At 53.8% G+C, this 19,520-nt stretch overlaps 1 protein-coding gene across 19 annotated transcripts in view; it reads left to right on the forward strand.

The window, feature by feature from the left end:
• Positions 1-19,520, forward strand: part of DDX11 (DEAD/H-box helicase 11) — a 32,011-nt gene that overhangs the window by 11,513 nt on the left and 978 nt on the right. For 7 of the 19 annotated variants that reach the window (XM_033867204.2, XM_033867201.2, XM_033867205.2 and 4 more), the window contains 20 exons: positions 3,795-3,840; positions 4,597-4,704; positions 4,874-4,961; positions 5,326-5,537; positions 6,995-7,147; positions 7,932-7,978; positions 8,293-8,372; positions 9,222-9,266; positions 9,367-9,434; positions 12,109-12,430; positions 12,568-12,699; positions 13,185-13,297; positions 16,542-16,614; positions 16,935-17,038; positions 17,676-17,825; positions 18,080-18,148; positions 18,267-18,367; positions 18,715-18,799; positions 19,080-19,158; positions 19,335-19,489. In XM_033867204.2, coding sequence (XP_033723095.1) covers positions 3,795-3,840; positions 4,597-4,704; positions 4,874-4,961; positions 5,326-5,537; positions 6,995-7,147; positions 7,932-7,978; positions 8,293-8,372; positions 9,222-9,266; positions 9,367-9,434; positions 12,109-12,430; positions 12,568-12,699; positions 13,185-13,297; positions 16,542-16,614; positions 16,935-17,038; positions 17,676-17,825; positions 18,080-18,148; positions 18,267-18,367; positions 18,715-18,799; positions 19,080-19,158; positions 19,335-19,489 — 2,230 coding nt within the window. Of the gene's footprint in view, positions 1-3,794; positions 3,841-4,596; positions 4,705-4,873; positions 4,962-5,325; positions 5,538-6,994; positions 7,148-7,931; positions 7,979-8,292; positions 8,373-9,221; positions 9,267-9,366; positions 9,435-12,108; positions 12,431-12,567; positions 12,700-13,184; positions 13,298-16,541; positions 16,615-16,934; positions 17,039-17,675; positions 17,826-18,079; positions 18,149-18,266; positions 18,368-18,714; positions 19,209-19,334; positions 19,490-19,520 lie in introns of those variants that run through there. The other 12 variants (XM_073789155.1, XM_073789150.1, XM_073789159.1 and 9 more) reach the window with 12 other exon arrangements.

The raw sequence follows: 19,520 nt of genomic DNA on the forward strand, positions 1-19,520 counted from the left end.
ATCACCATAACAAATATAATAATAATGAAAGTTTGAAATATTGCAAGAATTACCAAAATGTGCCACAGAGACACGAAGTGAGCAAATGCTTTTGGAAAAAGGGCACCGATAGACGTGCTTGATGCAGGGTTGCCACCACAGACTTTCAATTTGTAAAAAAAAAAAGCAGTAAAGCAATGAGCAATAAAATGAGGCCTGCCTGTACTCGACGTGTAATATGCCTGAGTGATGATTCAGTATATGTGTATGTTGTGAAATGATTACCACCGTAAGGTTTAACACGTCCATCACCTCACATACTTAACATTCTTTTGTGTGGTGAGAACGTTTGGGATCTGCTCTTAGCAGCTTTCAGGTTTACAATACAGTATTATTAACCATAGTCACCATGCATTACATGCCCAGGATTTGTACATCTTATAATGAAGTTTGTACCCTTTGACCACCTTCACCCATTTCTCCACCCTCCCCCTCCGAGTCCCTAGCAAATCACCAGTCTACTTTGTTTCTATGAATTTGGTTTTTTTAGATTCCGTACATGAGATCGTACAGAATTTGTCTTTCTCTGACACAGTTCACTTAGCATGCCCTCAAGGTTCATACATATTATTGCAAGTGGCAGGATTTCCTTTTTTTAGTGGCTGAATAATATTCCGTTTTGTGTGTGTGTGTGTGTGTGTATGTAAAACACACCGTATTTTCTTTACCCATTCATCTGTCAAGGGACGCTTAGGTTGCTTCCATGTCTTGGTTTTGTAAATAACATTGCAGCGAATGTGAGGATTCAGGTATCTCTTTGAGATGGTGACTTCATTTCCATTGTATAAACACCCAGAAGTGGGATTGCTGGATCAGACGGTACTTTTATGTTTTGAGGAGCCTCCTTACTGTTTTCCATAGTGACTATACCGATTTACATTCCCACCAACAGTGCACTAAGGTTTCCCTTTTTCTCTACCTCCTCACTAGCATTTATCTCGTCTTTCTGATCATAGCCATTCTAACAAGTGTGAGGTAATATCTCACTGTGGTTTTAATTTGCATTTCCCTGATGACTAGTGATGTTGAGCACCTTTTCATGTACCTATACCTGTTTGCTATTTGTATGTTTCTTTGGAAAAATGCCTATTCAGTTACCCTGCCCATTTTGAAATTGGATTATGTGTGGCTTTTGGTGTTTTTTTTGTTTTTTGTGGTTTTTTTGCTATTGAGTTGTACGAGTTCCTTACATATTTTGGATATTAACCCCTTATCAGCTATATGATTTTCAAATATTTTCTCCCATTCCATAGGTCGCCTTTTCATTTTGTTAATGGTTTCTTTTGTTCAGAAACTTTTTAGTTTGAAGTAGTCCCACTTATTTATTTTTGCTTTGTTGCTTGTACTTTTGGTGTTGTATCCCAAAAATCATTGCCAACACCAATGTCAAGGAGCTTTTTCCCTATGTTTTCTTCTAGGAGTTTTATGGTTTCAGGTTCCTTACATTTAAGTCTTTAATCAATTTTGAGTTAATTTGTGAGTGGTGTAAGATAGGTGTCTAGTTTCATTCTTTTTCATATGAATATCCAGTTTTCCCAGCACCATTTGTTGAAGAGACTGTCTTTTCTCCATTGGGTATTCTTGGCCCCCTTTTCAAATTAGTTGACTGTATACACAGGGGTTTATTTCTGGGCCCTCAATTCTGTTCTGTTGGTCTATGTGTCTGCTTTTATGCCAGTACTGTACTGTTTTGATTACTATAGTTTTGTAATATAGTTTGGTATCAGGAAGTGTTGATACCTCCAGCTTTGATCTTCTTTCTCAAGATTGCTTTGGCTATCTTTCCTGGTTCTGTATGATTTTTAGGGTTGTTTTCTCTATTTCTGTAAAAAATGCCATTGGAATCTTGGTGGCGGTTGAGTTGAATCTATAGATGGCTTTGGGTAGTATGGGCATTTTAGTAGCATTAATTCTTCTGATTCATAAACGGGCTATCTTTCCATTTGTGTCTTCATCAATTTCTTTTATCAAAATCTTGTAGTTTTCAGCATACAGATTTTTCAGCTCCTTGGATGAAGTTAAGTATTTTATTTTTTTAATGCCATTGTAAATGAGATTGTTTTCTTTATTTCTTTTTCAGATAGTTTGTTGTTAGTCTATAGAAATGCAACTGACTTTTGTATGTTGATTTTTGAATCCTGCAACTTTACTGAACTTGTTTATTAGTTCTAACAGTTTTTTGGTCAAATCTTTAGGGTTTTCTACATATAAAATCATGTTATCTTCAAACAGACAATTTTACTTCTTCCTTTCCAAATTGGATGCATTTTATTTCTTTTTCTTGCCTGATTGCTCTGGCTAGGACTTTAGTACTATGTAGAGGATGAGTGATAAGAATGGGCACCCTTGTCCCTGATCTTAGAGGAAAAGCATTCAGCCTTTTACCACTGAGCGTGATGTTAGCTGCAGGCTTGTCACATATGGCCTCATTGTGTTAAGGTATGTTCCTTCTCTTCAATTTGTTGAGAATATTTATCATGAGAGGATGTTGAATTTTGTCAGATGCTTTTTCTGCATCTGTTGAGATGATCATACGATTTTCTGTCTTTCATTTCGTTAATGTGATGTATCACATTTATTGATTTGCTTATGTTGAAACATCCTTGCGTCCCAGGGATAGATCCTCCTTGATCGTGAAATATGATCTTTTTAACGTGCTGTTGAATTTGATGTGCTTTGGTTGAGAATTTTTGCATCTATATTCAGCAGGGATACTGTCCTGTAGTTTTCTTTTCTTCTGGTACCCTTATCGACTTTGGTATCAGAGTAACACTGGCCTCACGAAATGAGTTTGGGAATATTCCCTGCTCTTCGGTTTTCTGGAAGCATTTGAGAAGGATTGGCATTATTTCTTTAATTTTTTTATTTTTTTATTTTTTATTTTTTTTGCGTTACGTGGGCCTCTCACTGCCCTAGCCTCTCCCATTGCAGAGCACAGGCTCCGGACGCGCAGGCTCAGCGGCCATGGCCCACGGGCCCAGCCGCTCCGCGGCACGTAGGATCTTCCCGGACCGGGGCACGAACCCGTGTCCCCTGCATCGGCAGGCGGACTCCCAACCACTGCGCCACCACGGAAGCCCTTCTTTAATTATTTGGTAGAATTCACCAGTGAAACCATTTGGTCCTGGGCTTTTCCATGTTGGTGCTCAGAGTCCTGCCCTGAGGCACCGGCTCCAGGGCCTGAATTAGAACTAACACTTGAGATCCCGCCCAGGGCTGAGATGCTAACTGCTCTACGCGTCCCCCAGTCCCCCATCTCTCTCTGGCGGGGGACAGGAGCAGCCAGTGCCCTGTGGCCTTTCCTGCTCTTCTGTTCCTCCCCAGGGGATGAGGTAAAAAACTTTAGTGGAGTTTGCGAATATTCAAGGAAAAAGTACTCGCTAGGGTCCAGGCCAGGGCCGCCAGTCCTGCAGCTTGGCTTCTGACGCCCTGGGTTCGGGGGACAGCAGCCTCCGAGGACACACCCACCTGGTTCTGAACACAAGATGTTCTTCACTCCCTCCTACATGCAGCCCCTCATGGGGTCCTGCCGACTTTGTCCCCACGTGGCATGTGATTTAAATCCCGGCCTTTCACACAGAGCTGCCTGAACAATCCTCTGTTGACCAGGAGGCCGACCCTGTTGATAACTCCTCTCTGAGAGCCCTAGACAATGCACATTTCTGCCTTTAAAAATTGAATTTCCAGGTGAATAAAAACAAAACACAAAAGTCCGAGAAGACTTTTTCCGTGCTGTGTGTTTTTTCCTCTCTCAGACTAGACGCGGATGAGGATGACCTGGAGGAAGAACATGTAACTAAGGTGAGACACCAGGTCCTAGGTCTCCTGTGACTGACGTGGGTCCAGGGAGGAGGTGGGAGCCCCCGAGTCTCCAGGTGCTTGGCAGGGGGGCTGGGTCCCCGGGAGACGCCTGCGCCCCAGGGCGTCGAGGGGCGGCCTTTCCACCGGGGGTGGGAGGAGGTGGGGGACGGGTGCTCTGCCCCTGGCTCTCAGTGGCTCGTCCCCTGTCCTCTGGTCTGAATTTGCATTTGCCTGGGGTGCTGGGAGCTGTGTGTGGTTCTGACGCTGCTCAGGCTTCGTGTGTGTGGGACTTCGGGTTTTCTCTGTTGACATTAGAAACCCCCCACCCCCCTTTTCCTCTCTTCCTCCCCGGCTCTCCTAAATCTTGGAGGGGCGCACAGAGAGGTGAGCTCAGCCTCCTCCTGCTTCGCCCCCCAAGCCCTGGGAGGTGCATGGGGGCCCGCCCGCCCCGCTTCCCCCTACGCCCCGGACTCTCGGAGTCCTCCCTGTGTCAGGAGCCACCACTGAGGGGAAACTCCCTTTCCTGAGATGACCGAGCCTCCCAGAGGGGCAGGAGCAGGGGCCCAGCATGACCCAGGGGAGGGGGACGCCCTGGCCTGAGGGCTCGCAGAGATCTGCCCGGGGGCGGTCGCCTTCCTTAGGTCTGTGTCCCCGGTGCCCTCTCCATTCCCTCGGCCTCTCAGGCCCCAGCCCTCCTTGCTGTGCCGAGAACGTTTGGGGCTGACAGTCTGCCCTGAACCCCGCTACCCCGAGCAGATTTACTACTGCAGTCGGACGCACTCGCAGCTGGCCCAGTTCGTGCACGAGGTGCAGAAGAGCCCCTTCGGCAAGGACACTCGGCTTGTGTCCCTGGGCTCTCGGCAGGTGAACGCAGGCGGGGGCCGGGCGGGCGAGCAGGGCGGGCGGGACCGGCCCCTGTGCCTTGCTGGTCCTTGGAAGAAAGGACCTGCTCCTGGAAGGCGGGCAGGCCCGGTGGCTTGCTCTGTGTCGCTTAGCCAGCCCCGTGTCCTTTACCCTCTCCTCTGTCTTGTAGAATCTTTGTGTCAATGAAGATGTGAGAAAGCTAGGTTCTGTGCAGCTCATCAACGACCGCTGTGTGGAGCTGCAGAGAAGCAAACACGGTAGCCTCCAGCGCCCCGAGGCTGTGGGGAGGGCCTCTGGGACCGTGTGCAGCCCTGGGACGGGGGAAACGGCGGGAACGAGGGCAGAGCAGACCGGGCTTCCTTCCTAAAGAGCCTCACGTGGGGAAAAAGGTCTTTTTGCTTTTTAGTCTGGATCTAGTCCAGTACCCTGGCTAGGAGGCGATATCATAGGCCTCTTCTAGAGAAGACGAGGTAAAATGCCAGGATGTTTCGAAGAGTCCGTAAGCAGCAGTTCCGGAAGGGTTTAGCGGCCCCGCCCCGTGGTACAGACCCCTTCTGGCCCCGCGGTCAGAACCTCAGCTGAGGTTCTTTCTGCCTTTGCCCCTGTGCCTGCGCCCCTCAGAGAAGAAGAGCGTCGTCGAGGAGGAGAAGCCCGGGCGGAGGAGGAGGCTGGAGCCGCGGGCCACCTGCCCCTTCTACAACCATAAGCAGCTGCAGCTCCTCCGGGATGAGGTCCTGTTGGAGGTGAAGGACATCGAGCAGCTGGTGGCCCTGGGGAAGGAGGCTCGGGCCTGTCCCTACTACGGGAGCCGGTTCGCCATTCCAGCAGCCCAGGTGAAGACCCCGGAGGCTGGGCGGTGGCTCTCGGCTCTGAGCGGGCCCCAGGAGGGAGTTCTCACTCCTCTTTTGGTTCAGGAGGGTGTCACTGGCCATGGTTGTCTGCCCGACACACCGCCCACTGAGGACACGTCACCCACTCTCTCCTGGTACATAGGGTTGGAGGAGGCCCCAGGTGCCTAGGTGGCTCTGGGCTGCAGGGACAGTTGGCGTCCTGGGGGATGGCGCATTAGCGCCAGGGCAGAAACTAGAGCGCCGTGGGGAGCTACGGGACGCAAAGGTCTTTCCAGGTGCCCTTTGGGTGCGTGGTCGTCCCACCTCGCGCACCTGCCTGCAGCACAGGTGGAGACCCTTCCCTAGACTTGCTGTATGGAGTCAAAAATGATATCATTGTTATTTGGTGGCATGATTTAACTGTTTTCTTTCTACTCCCTTAATTTGAATGACTTTTGGAAATAACGTATCGTTTATGGAGAATTTCACATAATCAAGAGAAGACTTCCATAGATTTTTAAAGATGCAGGGAACTGTATTAGTAATAACATTACCTGGCAGTTAGACGCTTGTCAGTGTGCTGCCCGGAACTGAGTGTGAGGGTCACCGAGAAACTGGGGAGCCCACCCAGCCTCACGGTGGTCTCAGCCCTCCTGGGGTCTGGACACACTTGGGTGCCAATATAGTGAGATATCCTGAAACTCTTATGATCTCGACTTTATAAGGCACTTTGCATGTCGTTTTTGTTTATAGTAACCCACTGAAATAGCTAAGGCAGGTATTATAATGTATTCTACACGTGAGGACCCCCGGGGCCCAGAAGGGTTAAGTGATGGATCTGTTTTCTCACAGCAAATGAGTAGCGGAGCCAGTGTTAAAACCTGGGCCTTAAGTTTCCAGTTTTTTGGATTTTCACTTTTATCGTATCCTTTTAACTGGAAAATCGTCATAACAACACGGCACCTAAGAAATTGACAGAGTGTTTTCATTTTTGTTACCCCGCCTCCCCCCCCCTTAACCTCATTTGAGATAGGCTTCCTCAAGCCCGTTTTGCAGACGAGGAAACCGAGGCTCAGAAAGGTTGACTGTCCCAGAGTCAGACAGCTGGGAAGTGGCGGCCCCAGGGCCAGAACCCGGGGCTGCTTTCTGGGCCCAGTGCTGTCACAGCGTGTTGAGGGACCTTGGTGCGTTGGGGGCGCAGAAGGGGCTCTGCAGCAGGGGCTCCAGGCCCCTCCGCCCTTCCGCCCTTGGTCCACTCGGAAGTGCAGTCGGCTCCAGTTTTATCTGTTCTGTAGCTGACGTTCCACATAAGACTTTCCGGGGAAGGTTCTCCAGCTCAAAGCACAGTGCGCTGCTCTAGCTTTCTCTCCGGAGTGCCCGCCTACGCGTGTTCCGGGGGCTGGGCCCGCCCACTGTGGGAGGGGTCCTGCTCCCGCCTCAGGCCGCCTCTCCCCCTCCAGCTGGTGGTGCTGCCCTACCAGATACTGCTGCACGCGGCCGCCCGGCAGGCGGCAGGGATCCGGCTGCAGGGCCAGGTCGTGGTCATCGATGAGGCCCACAACCTGATCGACACCATCACCGGCATCCACAGTGTGGAGGTCAGCGGTTCCCAGGTGGGTCGGCCTCTGCCTTCCCAGGCCAGGGCCTGCCGCGGGGGGCAGCGGGCGCGCTGAGCCGAGGCCGGGGCCCCCCAGTGTGACTGAGGACGGGACCCAGCCCAGGCAGCGAGCGCTTCGCTTGCTTCTCCCCAGCGTGTGTCGCCCAGAGTCCTCCGGGCCAGGGTGCTGCTAACTAGGTCTCCGTGAGCCGGATGGTGGGATGAGAAGCAGGGGTCCTTGTGCAGCTGGTTGTTACTGTTGATACTGCTTTGAGGGATGCTCAAGGTTTCTGAAAGCCGCTGTTCATTGCCCGTTATGTGCCGTGCTCCACGTGGGGTGCCTCTGATCTTCACGCTGACTCTGCGTCGGGCTGGTGGCTGTTTTACGTAGAGACTCGGAGGCTGAGAGAGGGTTAAGCGCTGCCCCTGAGGTCAGCCTGGGATTTGACCAGCGGTTTCTGACCCTCAAGCCCACGGGACACCCACCCCCTGGACTGCCCAGTGCCGGCTGGCCTGGACCGAGCCGTGATGGTTGCCTGGAACCGGCTCTCCCAGCAGACAGCATGTCTTTCCCACCCCAGGAAGCACTAGCAGGGATGTTCGTTATCTGCGAGTCATCGTCTTCCCCTTTCCCTGACCCTCAGTGGATGCCGCTGCACCAGCGCCCCTTCATCTCGACTGCCCCCCAAGTGTCCTGGGCTGGCGTTGTCCAGGCATCGTCGAGGGCATCTCTGGCACGGCCCCAGGCTGCTGGTCTAGGGCCTGCTCTGCCATCACATCGCTCTCTGTTCTCCCCCCAGCTCTGCCAGGCCCACTCCCAGCTGCTCCAGTACATGGAACGATATGGGTGAGACGTTGCCCCCCGAGGGGTTGGGAAGGCCCCGCTCAGCCTCGGCACCCCAAAGCCAGCCTGTGAGAGGAGGCACCGGGGTAGCATCTGGCCGGGCCCAGCATGATGGGGGCCAGCGTGCTTTCGCCTCCTGTTCGTTAGGCGTGCACCCCAGGAGGCCGTGCAGGCCCTGGGCCACAGTGAGCCGCCCTTCTGGGAGAGTGTGTGTAGCTCGTGACCCAGTTGGGAAGACAGCAGACAGGAGGGCCTCAGCTCAGCACCGGGAGGGGAAGTCGGGGTCCTCCCGCCGATGTCCACTGGCTTCTCCCCAGGAAGCGCTTGAAGGCCAAGAACCTGATGTACATCAAGCAGATCCTGTATGTGCTGGAGAAGTTCGTGACGGTGCTGGGCGGTAAGGAGCATCCCCGCCCTGCGGCCAGCTGCCGAGCCCGCTGGGCTCTGTTCCCCGGACGCCAGTCAGGACCCCGGGGGTTTCTGTCTCTCAGGAATCGCCTTGGCCATTGACTTAGAAAATTCTTATTTGTCCGGCCTTAGACCTTTGTTTAGAGCCCTGGTTGATTTGCCCCTGTTCTGAGTCCTTTTTATTTTGCCAGGCCCGACCCCACAGGTGGCAGTAATAGTAATATATTGTGATATAAATGTGTGTATGACACTTTATGTCACAGTGATGGGACTCAGGACTCGGGTGCTCCTGTGAGGAAGGCGGCGCAGGCACGGTAACCCTCAGGCCAGTAAACTGAAGCCCGGAGCCGAGGTGACCGGCCTGTGGTTCGTGAGCCCGGTGAGAGGGACTGGAGTCTTCTGGCTCCGGGGCCCACACTTCTTGGCATCGTTCGGAGCCACACGACTTCCCTCTGGCAGTTCCTGTGCAAGCTTTTATAGAAGCTGAAGGGCAGAAAGGCAGCAGGGCTTTTCGGGGGGATCTGTCTCACGTTGATGCTCTTCACTGGGTCTCTGCCGTGCAGCCTGGGCGTCTCCTGCTGGCGCCCGTGTGGAGTGGGGTGTCCCTATCCCCGCCTCCTCGGAGGATGTGGGAAAGGATGACATCGCCAGGCTCGGGCTGCGTGTGCACGTGGGTCAGACCTTGAGGCCCCCCTGCCCCCTTCGTGGGGCCTTTGGGTGCTGTAAATGGCAGAAGACCCCTTCAGATAGGCGCGTTCTTACTCGATAACTACAGAGCAGAGGGGGAAGATGGGGGCCAGAGGCCCACCGTCCTGACCTGTTTGATTCTCTTTTGTAGGGAACGTTAAGCAAAGCCCCAATACCCAGAGCCTGTCTCAGGCAGGTAAGAGCAGGTGGGAGCCGTTTCTGGGCTGCCCTCTGGGGCGCGGAGGCCACGGTCCTCAGAGCGAGGGCTTCAGGGCCCTTCGCTTGTTTGCCCTTAGGGACGGAGCTGAAGACCGTCAGCGACTTCCTCTTTGAGAGCCAGATCGACAACATCAACCTGTTCAAGGTAGGTTTTCACCTTTGTGTGGCACATCCAGGTTCCTTTTCTGCCCGACCCCTGTGGGCGGAACAGCGTTAAGACGGTGGAAGGAATAGAAAGTAAATTCCTTCTGTCCTTGAGCAGCCTCGAGGTCCGAGGGTCTGTAGAGTTACTGTACCTGACCCTCACACACAGCTCATGTCGCAGGAGGGCAGAGTCTTCAGCCTGGGGCGGAGGGTCACGGGGAGCCGTGCCTTCCTCTCTGTGTAATAAGCGGACGCTCGCAGGTGCCTCCCCTCCACCTGTCTTCGGGCACAGTCTTCCCGGGCGCTGGGCAGAGCACGAATGACTTTGCGATCCAGCTGTCGGGCTGAGGTGCCTGAGAGTGCGGCTAGGGTGCTTGGCCTGGGTTGGGCCCAGCCTCAACCTTTGCTCCCTCCAGATGGGGCACAGGCTCTGTCGCTTGACGGACCACCTTAGTGAGTCTGGTTTGCTGACGACACAGAGCACCGTGTCCAAGGCAGCACGTGGGTCCCGTGACTCCAAGGGAGGGGCGCCACGTCATTCAGGCTCCCCAGCTGAGGAGGACAGCACGCCGCACACACGAGGGTGCTGGTGGTGCTCGGTGGAGCCCAGGGCGACCCGGCTGTGTGGGCTCAAGGCCCCGCTCCCCTTTCCCCTTCACACCAGCTGCCCCCTGGCCTGGTCGCTGCCATCCCCCGCCAGGCGGGCGGCAGGCCGAATGGCCTTGGACTCCTTTCCCCCTCGTCTCGCATCCACACGCTGCCAGGCCCTGACCCCGTGCTCTCATCCCACAGCTGCTGCCCCAGAGCAGGCGGTTGCCCTCCTCGTTCCTTTCTGGTCTCTGGTCCTGTTCTCTGCCTCGTGTCTCTTTTACAGACTACAGTCCGGTGACGTTTTTCTTTTTTCTCTTCGGCCACACCACGCAACTTGCAGGGTCTTTAGTTCCCTGACCAGGAATCAAACCTGCACCCTCGACAGTGAAAGCGCGGGGTCCTAACCACTGGACCACCAGGGAGTTCCCCAGTGAATCTTTTTTTTTTAACATCTTCATTGGAGTATAATTACTTTACAACGGTGTGTTCGTTTCTGCTATACGTAACACATATCTCCATATCCCCTCCGTATCCCACCCCTCTAGGTGGTCACAGAGCACTGAGCTGATCTCCCTGTGCTATGCGGCTGCTTCCCGCTAGCTGTTTTACACTTGGTAGTGTATATAAATCCATGTCACTCTCTCACTTCATCCCAGCTTACCCTTCCCCACTGTGTCCTCCAGTGTGTTCTCTACGTCTGTGTGCATCTTTATTCCTGCCCAGCCCCTAGGTTCATCAGTACCGTTATTTATTTATTTAAATTTATTTATTTACTTACTTTTTGGCTGTGTTGGGTCTTCATGGCTGCACACAGGCTTCCTCTAGTTGCAGTGAGCGTGGGCTACTCTTTGTTCCGGTGCACAGGCTCCTTGTTGCGGTGGCTTCTCTTCTTGCAGAGCATGGGCTCTAGGCGCGCGGGCTTCGGTAGTTGTGGCTCATGGGCTCTAGGGCACGGGCTCAGTAGTTGTGGCGCACAGGCTTAGTTGCTCCACAGCATGTGGGATCTTCCTGGACCAGGGCTCAAATCTGTGTCCCCTACATTGGCAGGTGGATTCTTAACCACTGCGCCACCAGGGAAGTCCCAGTGCCATTTTTTTTAAATTCCATATATATGTGTTAGCATGTGGTATTGTTTTTCTCTTTGTGACTTACTTCACTCTGTATGACAGACTCTACGTCCATCCACCTCACTACACATACAACGCAATTTCGTTTCTTTTTATGGCTGAGTAATATTCCATTGTATATATGAGCCACATCTTCTTTATCCATTCATCTGTCGATGGACACTTAGGTTGCTTCCATGTCCTGGCTATAGTAGATAGTGCTGCAAGGAACACTGTGGTACATGACTCTTGCTGAATTATGGTTTTCTCATCCCCAGTGAATCTTAATGGAAGATGGCCCCTTTTCAGAGATCTTCAGGGGCTCCACACCCCTCATCTTGCACATTGTGCTCACAACCAAGCTCCTCCACACGCCCCTGACCTAGCCCAGCTCTCCCTTTTTTTTTTTTTTTTTTTGCGGTACGCGGGCCTCTCACTGTTGTGGCCTCTCCCGTTGCGGGGCACAGGCTCCGGACGCGCAGGCTCAGCGGCCATGGCTCACGGGCCCAGCTGCTCCGCGGCATGTGGGATCTTCCCGGACAGGGGCACGAACCCGTGTCCCCTGCATCGGCAGGCGGACTCTCAACCACTGCGCCACCAGGGAAGCCCCAGCTCTCCCTTTTGTGTTGTGCTTTTGCTCATAGGATTTTTAAAAAACTACCTCTTAATCCTCAAGGTCCAGCTTTGCTGTCATGGTGCAGGAGAGCAGAGGGGACGTGGCCATCACCAAGCGCCATTAGAGAGGAGAGGCTGTGCTGTGCTGCCGAGTCCCTTCTGTGGCAGGGCACCGTGTGCGCGCATGCACACGCAGCGGGGGGACAGTGGCAGAGGGGAGGCCTCAGGCAGGAGGGTGATGCGACCACAAGAGGCGCTTTGGGCCCCTGGGGGGTGGCGTGGGCCTGCTCCTGTCGTTTGGAAGGTGGCTTTCTCCAGCTGGATTTGTTTTCCCGGCGCCTCTGGCTGGGTTTGCTTTCGCAGGTGAAGCGTTACTGTGAAAAGAGCATGGTCAGCAGAAAGGTACGTGTCCCTTTGCGCGGGCCCCCGTTGCTGTCCTCCGTGCGTCTCTTCTCCTGGCCTGCCGAACCTCCGAACGCCCTGTCTCCGTGCTCACCATGCGGCAGCTCGCCGGGGGCGGGGAGGGGCCCGTCCGGCTCCCTCTCACAACCACTGCTCTCATCCCTGTCCCAGCTCTTCGGCTTCACAGAGAGGTACGGGGCGGTCCTGGCGCCCTCCAGGGAGCAGCCCAAACTGTCCGGGTTCCAGCACTTCCTGCAGAGCCTGCAGCCGGGGGTGACTGCGGGTGAGTCAGAGGGGGAGCCTGGGCAAGAGTTGGCCTTCCTCACGCCTGGTCTTCCCGGAGGATGGCTTTAGCCCAGGTGCAGGGAGCCCCCTGCTGTCCGGGCTCCCAGACCCTCTTCCTTCCTCTGCTCTGTGCAGCTCCTGCAGCCCCTGCGGAGGAGGGGGAGGACAGGGCACTGCGGCCCGCTTCCCCGCTGATGCACATCGAAGGCTTCCTCGCAGCTCTCACCACTGCCAACCAGGATGGCAGGGTCATCCTGAGCCGTCAAGGTAACCCCGGGAGGAGCCAGCCTGGAGCCAGGCTACTTTACTTCCATCTGGTACCCCACCAGCTTGGGACGCAGAAGTGGGTGAAAACTGGCCACCTGTGACCCACACCAGTAGTCGAGGGGCTGAGGAGGGATGAAGAGGTGCTGGGCTGCTGGCTGGTCTCGGGCGAGGTTGCCAGAGACTCCGCGTAGCCCAGTGTGAAGGTCAGGTGGGCTTTGTTGGAGTCGTGGCTCCATCCCCTATGAGCTGCATGACTTGGACCAGTTTCTCCCTAAATCTCAGTTCTTCATGTGAAAAGGGAGACAGTCCTGCCATCTACCTCAGGGTTGTCCTGGAGATGAGATGGGTCTAACTTAGAGAGAAAGTCGTATCTCTTCCAGCTTCTACATGGACCCGACTGGACACCCCTTGGTCTCAGGCAGATGGAGGTCTCTGTTGGGCCTGCACCTGCCCTTCTCCATGTAGCTGTCTTTCTCTTTCTTTAGGCAGCCTCAGTCAGAGCAGCCTCAAATTCCTGCTCCTGAATCCAGCCGTGCACTTTGCCCAGGTGGTAAAGGAATGCCGGGCGGTGGTCCTCGCAGGGGGCACCATGCAACCGGTAAGGACACGGCCCAGCCTCTCGCGCCCAGCTGCTGGGATGGGGAGGATGTAGCATCAGGCCTCTTCCCATCCTGTGAGTCCCCCAACCAGAAGGGGGTTAGCTTGAGCCAGCCACGCAGTGTCCACCAGGTGGCGTTGCTGTTCTGTCTCGTGGCTGGGTCTGGGGTGGGGTGGGCACTGCCCTGCCCTGGTGTCTCCAGAGAAAGCCATTCTGGAGCTTCAGACCCAGCATGGAGTGCCTTTCCATTCCTGTACCCACCATAGATACAACCTTCTCTCTCTTTGATAAATTTAAGTTTTAGTATACATATTTAGGAAACTGTTATATTTTCATTGTAGGGAGCAGAGACGAGCAAAAACAGGAAATAGATCATAATTCCACCAGCAAAAATTCGTTTTGGCGTATATCGTTACAACAGTCTTTGTACTCATAGTTTTTACAAATACACATACATATTTAAAAAACGAAAACAAAAACGGTATCTCCACATGCTGCTGTTGTAATTTGCTTTTTTTATTCAGCAGCAAAGCATCTTCAGCGTTTTTCCTTGTCAGGGAATATGCATTTATCCTGCCCAACTCTGGCTGCACTTCATTCCGTAGGTGAATATGTTACATACGACCACCCTTCTTTTGTCAGGTATCTAGGCGATTTGCAGTTCTTCTGTTTTAAATGGTAGAGTGGGAGATACAATTGCATCTCTGCACAGCGGTCACTTCCTTAGGATGTGTCTTAGAACCAAGACTTACTGGCTGAAAGGCAAAGGCTCTTCAACCTCCTCAAGCCGTCAGCTCCCAACCTCAGCTTCCTGTTAGAGTCACCCCTGTAGCTGTATTATTTTTCCATTTTTCTTTTTTGTGTATAGAAGTAGACTTTTATTCACTGGTGTATTAGAATCATTGATAGTTGCTGTTTTTTGTTGCTGTTGTTTTTTAATTATTTTTGGCTGCGTTGGGTCTTCGTTGCTGTGCACAGGCTTTCTCTAGTTGCTGCGAGAGGGGGCTACTATTCGTTGCGGTGCGTAGGCTTCTCATTGCGGTGGCTTCTCTTGTTGCGGAGCACGGGCTCTAGGCACGTGGGCTCAAGTTGTGGCTTGCGGGCTCAGTAGTTGTGGCGCTCACGCTCTGTAGTTGTGGCACACGGGCTTAGTTGCTCCGTGGCATGTGGGATCTTCCTGGACCAGGGTTCGAACCCATGTCCCCTGCATTGGCAGGTGGATTCTTAACCACTGCGCCACCAGGGAAGTCCACAGTCGCTGTTTTTGACGCTCAGATTTTCTGAGACTTGGCCTGTGGGAACCCCTCATGCTGCTGTGGTCCCTTTGACATGGCCCCCTTAGTCTTGGGATGCTTCCCTGCTTTCAGCACAAAAAATGTCCCAGGCTCACCTTAACACTTTCCTTGCCCCAGACCTGGAATCATTCATTTGTCCAGGGTGCCCTGGTTTCTTCAAAGGGGGATTGGTACTTAGAAACCAACATCTGGGAGCTAGGGTGTTCATAGTGCTCCTGGGTCGTCACCGTTTATAAGCCATTTCAGGGGACAGACCTAGGGAATAGTTTTCAGACATTATGAGTCCACAGTGACATTTCTGTATCAAAATCAGTCATTTTACTTGACCTTACGTAGTATCTGTTACGCTGCAGTTTGATTTCTTATCACATTAACATAATTACTTATTTGCTCTATCTCGAATATACTTAAAATAGTTTCAAAATTATACCAGTATTCTGGGACTTCCCTGGCGGTCCAGTGGTTAAGACTCTGCACTCTCAATGTAGGGGGAACAGGTTCGATCCCTGGTCGGGGAGCTAGGATCCCACATGCAGCACAGTGTGCCCCCCCACAAAAAAAAAATTATACCAGTATTCTAACAAGAAACTACTGATTGAATTCATTTACATGCATTTATTTTTTGCCTTTAAAGTACCCCACTAAGGATATGTGGTCATTAGTGATACAAAGTCACTTGAAGTCAAGCTTTTCTCTGTGTGGCTATATTCTGAGTTTGATAGGGAGGTAGGCTTTCAGTTTTTGTTTTCAATTTTAGCTTGCCTTTTTACTTTATGTTCTTAAAAATGTCCACATCTGTATGGTTCAAAAGTCGAAACTATATAGCAAGACGTATTCAGAGAGTCTCACCTCTGTCCCTCTTCAAACCGTTCCCCATTCCCAAAGGTAATCATTTTTATTAGCTACTGGTCTATTCCTCCAGTGTTTCGTTCTAATTTTTTTTTTGCAAAGATGAGCAAATTTTTTTTCCTTTTTAATTTTTTTTTTTTTTGCGGTACACGGGCCTCTCACTGTTGTGGCCTCTCCCGTTGTGGAGCACAGGCTCCTGACGCGCAGGCTCACAGGCCATGGCTCACGAGCCCAGCCGCTCCACGGCATGTGGGATCTTCCCGGACCAGGGCACAAACCCGTGTCCCCTGCATCGGCAGGTGGACTCCCAACCACTGCGCCACCAGGGAAGCCCTCCCTTTCCTTTCTTACGTTAAGGGGAGCTCAGTCAGCTTTAACTTCCCAGCATGCTCTGGCGATCACACGTTAGCAGTGCACAGGGTGGTCTGCGTTCCTTCTGTTAGCTGCATGGTCGACTGCTGGGGGAGATAGGGTAGCTCCTTCGGCCAGTCTCTCTTGAAATGCAGAATGTTATGGATAACCTCACAAGGACTGTCCTTGCGCATATGTTTGGTTTGTGGAGCTGTACTTCAGGGGAGATGCCTAGATAGGGGATTGTGGGTTAAAAGTAAACATATGTCTACTTTGTTAAATAGTGTCAAATTCCCCTTCCACAGGAGTCGTGCTATCTTGTGGCCTACAGGCAACATATAAGAATGCCTGGTTCTCCAGAGAGCAGTCAGACTTTGGGATTTTTGCCAGTTTGATAGGTGAAAATCCGGAGCTCTTTAAAAATACAAATGCATATGTCTTCCCACTAGAGATTCTTATTCAGTAGTTTGGGCTGGGCCCTGGCCATATATATATGTTTTAAATTCTGAGTGGTGATTTTGTGGCATAGCCAGGGTTTAGAACCACTGTTTCAAATTGCTGAATTTCTCTTGCTGTTCCCACAAGTGGTTTAAATGAGGCTGCCAACACTGGGTATCATTATTTATTTTTTTTCTTTTAACGAATCTGTTACCAGCCTTTCCTTTTGCCTCTTTTTTCTGTTCTTACGTACTTGTCGCCTCCTGGCCCAGGCCTCTGGGAGATGACAGAGCTGGCTTTGTGGTCTGCAGGTGTCCGACTTCCGGGAGCAGCTGCTGGCGTGTGCCGGGGTGGAAGCTGAGCGCGTGGTGGAGTTCTCCTGTGGTGAGGACCCATGCCCAGGCTTTCGGGGCTGGGCCTTGTGTCACTGTTCAGCCGTGTGCTGTTGTCAGGCCCGGGGGCTGAGGCCACAAGAGGGCAGCTTCCTCGCGAGCTCCCCATCTCCGGGCTCTCCTGCTCTGCGTCCCCTGTGTCTGCACGGAGAGGCCTGGGCATCGCCGAGTCGGTCCCGTGTGGAAACGGGGTGGGGGGCGGGGGCTGTGAACTGCTCTTCCTAGTCTGGAAGACAGGGACGGGGGAAGCTCTTCCTGGACTCTGCCTTGCGGGACAGTCGACTCCAATTCAGCCTCACTGGGTCTCGCCAGGTCACGTGATCCCTGCAGACAACATCCTGCCCCTTGTCATCTGCAGCGGGCCCTCCAACCAGCAGCTGGAATTCACGTACCAGAAGAGAGAGCTGCCTCAGATGGTCCGTACCAGGCAGCCTGCCTTCCCACAGCCTTTGCGGGGGCAGGAGGCAGACTTCGGGCTGGGGGCACCCTGCCCCGGGCCGAGCATTCAGGCGCTGGGCTCTCCCATCACAGCTGGCACAGGGTGGGCAGGATCTAGAAGTTTACCACGGAAGGTCTGAGCCATCTCCAGCCTCATGCCTTCGGCTGCTGAGGACGTTTTCTTTAAACGAAGCTCACGAGCAGGCTGCTCAGTGCCTTTGGTTCTCTTGCCGTCTGGCTTTGTGGGCTCCGCCTGGACAGGAATGCGGGTGTTGGGGGCACACCTCTAGTGGCATGCCTGGGGTTTTCAGTGCCTGATTTGTCACAGACGGGGCTTAATCCCCAGCAGGATGTTGGGAGTTGGAGAACAGTGGACTGAGTGGCATCCCACAGTGGGTTTTGGCTCTGGTGTGCCAGCACGTGGTGTGTCACAGATGCTACCAGGCGCCAGAAGCATCATCGGGTGTATGGTAGGGAGGGTGGCACATTCCGCCCTGGGGAGCCACCTGGCCGTGCTCCCCCGCAGTCACCCGTGGGTCGCTGTACTTGGCTTTGAGCCTTTTTGGGGGGCTTCAGGAATGGCTCCGTGGCAGGTTCCTTGTCTTCCCTCCCTAGATGGATGAGACGGGTCGCATCCTCTGTAACCTGTGCAACGTGGTGCCGGGAGGGGTGGTCTGTTTCTTTCCCTCCTATGCGTACCAACGCCAGGTCCACGCCCACTGGGACAAGAGTGGCCTGCTGGCCCGCCTGGCTGTCAGGAAGAAGGTGAGTGGCTGCTCTGCTGGACTTCCCACTCAAGAGGACGCTGGCATCCAGAGCTCCTCCTTGGATTTCTTGTGTGCGGGGGCTTCAGCTAGTTCCTTACCCCCGCTTCCAATCCCTGATAACCATCCAGGGGATCTCCCCAAGGGCCCTGGCCCTGTGGGCTTCCCCAGTCTGGAAAACGTAAGGCCAAGAGCCACCCAAGACCCAGGCATTCTGAAACCCTTTTCTGGGAGACATTATATGTTTACCTTCAGATATTTCAGGAGCCCCAGAGAGTGAACCAGGTGGAGCAGGTGCTGCTGGAGTATTCCAGGTGCATTCAGGTAAGAGGTGTGGTTCTGAGGCCTTGGGTCCAAAGGGCACGTGGCGCTGGCAGCTGAAAGTACCGTGGCTGGCATCCATGCCCTGGCTCTGCAGCTCTGGGCTGGGTGTTTCCTGCAGCACTGTGGCCAGGCAGGGGGCATGGTGACAGGGGCCCTGATGTTCTCTGTGGTCGGAGGGAAGCTGAGTGAAGGCATCAACTTCTCTGACAACCTTGGCCGGTAAGGGGTGGGCTTCCCATCTCCCGCGGCTCTGACACCCACCCATCTGGCACCTTCGGAGTCCCCACCTGGGCTGACCGCTCAGGCCCGTCGCCCGCGAGGCGCACGGATGCAACAACTCTGGACTTGGCCCTTTGGGGCCAGGTGGAAAATCAGGCAGCCCCTAACTTGATCAGGACTCAGTTCCTTGGTCTAGACCGGATATCTCCGCTGAGAAAACCCTCTCCAGGTGGTAGGGACGAGGCGAGGGAGAGGCGGAAGGAAGTGGAGTGGAGGTGTGGGTGAGGACGGGCCCTTTGTCCTGGGCACCGCCCAGCTGCCGTGACTCGCGTGTGCCTCCGCCCTAGGTGTGTGGTCATGGTGGGCATGCCCTTCCCCAGCATCAGGTCTGCAGAGCTGCAGGAGAAGATGGCTTACCTGGACCAGACCCTCGTGAGTACCGCCAGTGCCTCGGAGGACGAAGGGAGGGGGCACCCCACGGCTGTGACTCCCCCTTGCCCTGGGACGTGTGTGTCCCGTTTGCTCCAGAGCGATGGGACGCCCCCTCCACAGCCCCTGAGCTTCTCCATGCCATCACCTATCAATCATGCCGGCTGCTGTGCCCACGAGGCCCACGGGTCCCGCTCCAGAGCCCGGCTGTGTCACTGTCACCGAGAACACTAGGAGGAGGCAAGAGTCCGCTCTGACGGGTCACCTCCTTTGCCCTTCCCAGCCCCGAGCCCCAGGCCAGGTGCCCCCTGGGAAGGCGTTGGTGGAGAACCTGTGTATGAAGGCCGTCAACCAATCCATAGGTGAGCCTGGGCTGACGCTGCTGGCAAGATGGCTGGAGAGTGAGGTGACAGGAAGGAGGGATTTCACCTGCCATCTCTCCAGCCCGAGCACTGAGCAAGGGGAAGGGGACACAGTAGAAACGCACTGTGGGGGGAGGCAGGTTTAACTCAGACCCCCAACCTCTGTCCCCATCCAGGCAGGGCCATCAGGCATCAGAAGGATTTTGCCAGCATCGTGCTCCTGGACCAGCGGTACGCCCGCCCTCCTATCCTGGCAAAGCTGCCGGCCTGGATCCGGGATCGCGTGCAGGTCAAAGCCACCTTTGGCCCTGCCTTTGCTGCTCTGCGGAAGGTCAGTCCTGCCTTTCTCTCTCGTCCCCAGA

Source organism: Tursiops truncatus, chromosome 11 (assembly GCF_011762595.2).
Source record: "Tursiops truncatus isolate mTurTru1 chromosome 11, mTurTru1.mat.Y, whole genome shotgun sequence".
Classification (NCBI taxonomy): domain Eukaryota; kingdom Metazoa; phylum Chordata; class Mammalia; order Artiodactyla; family Delphinidae; genus Tursiops; species Tursiops truncatus.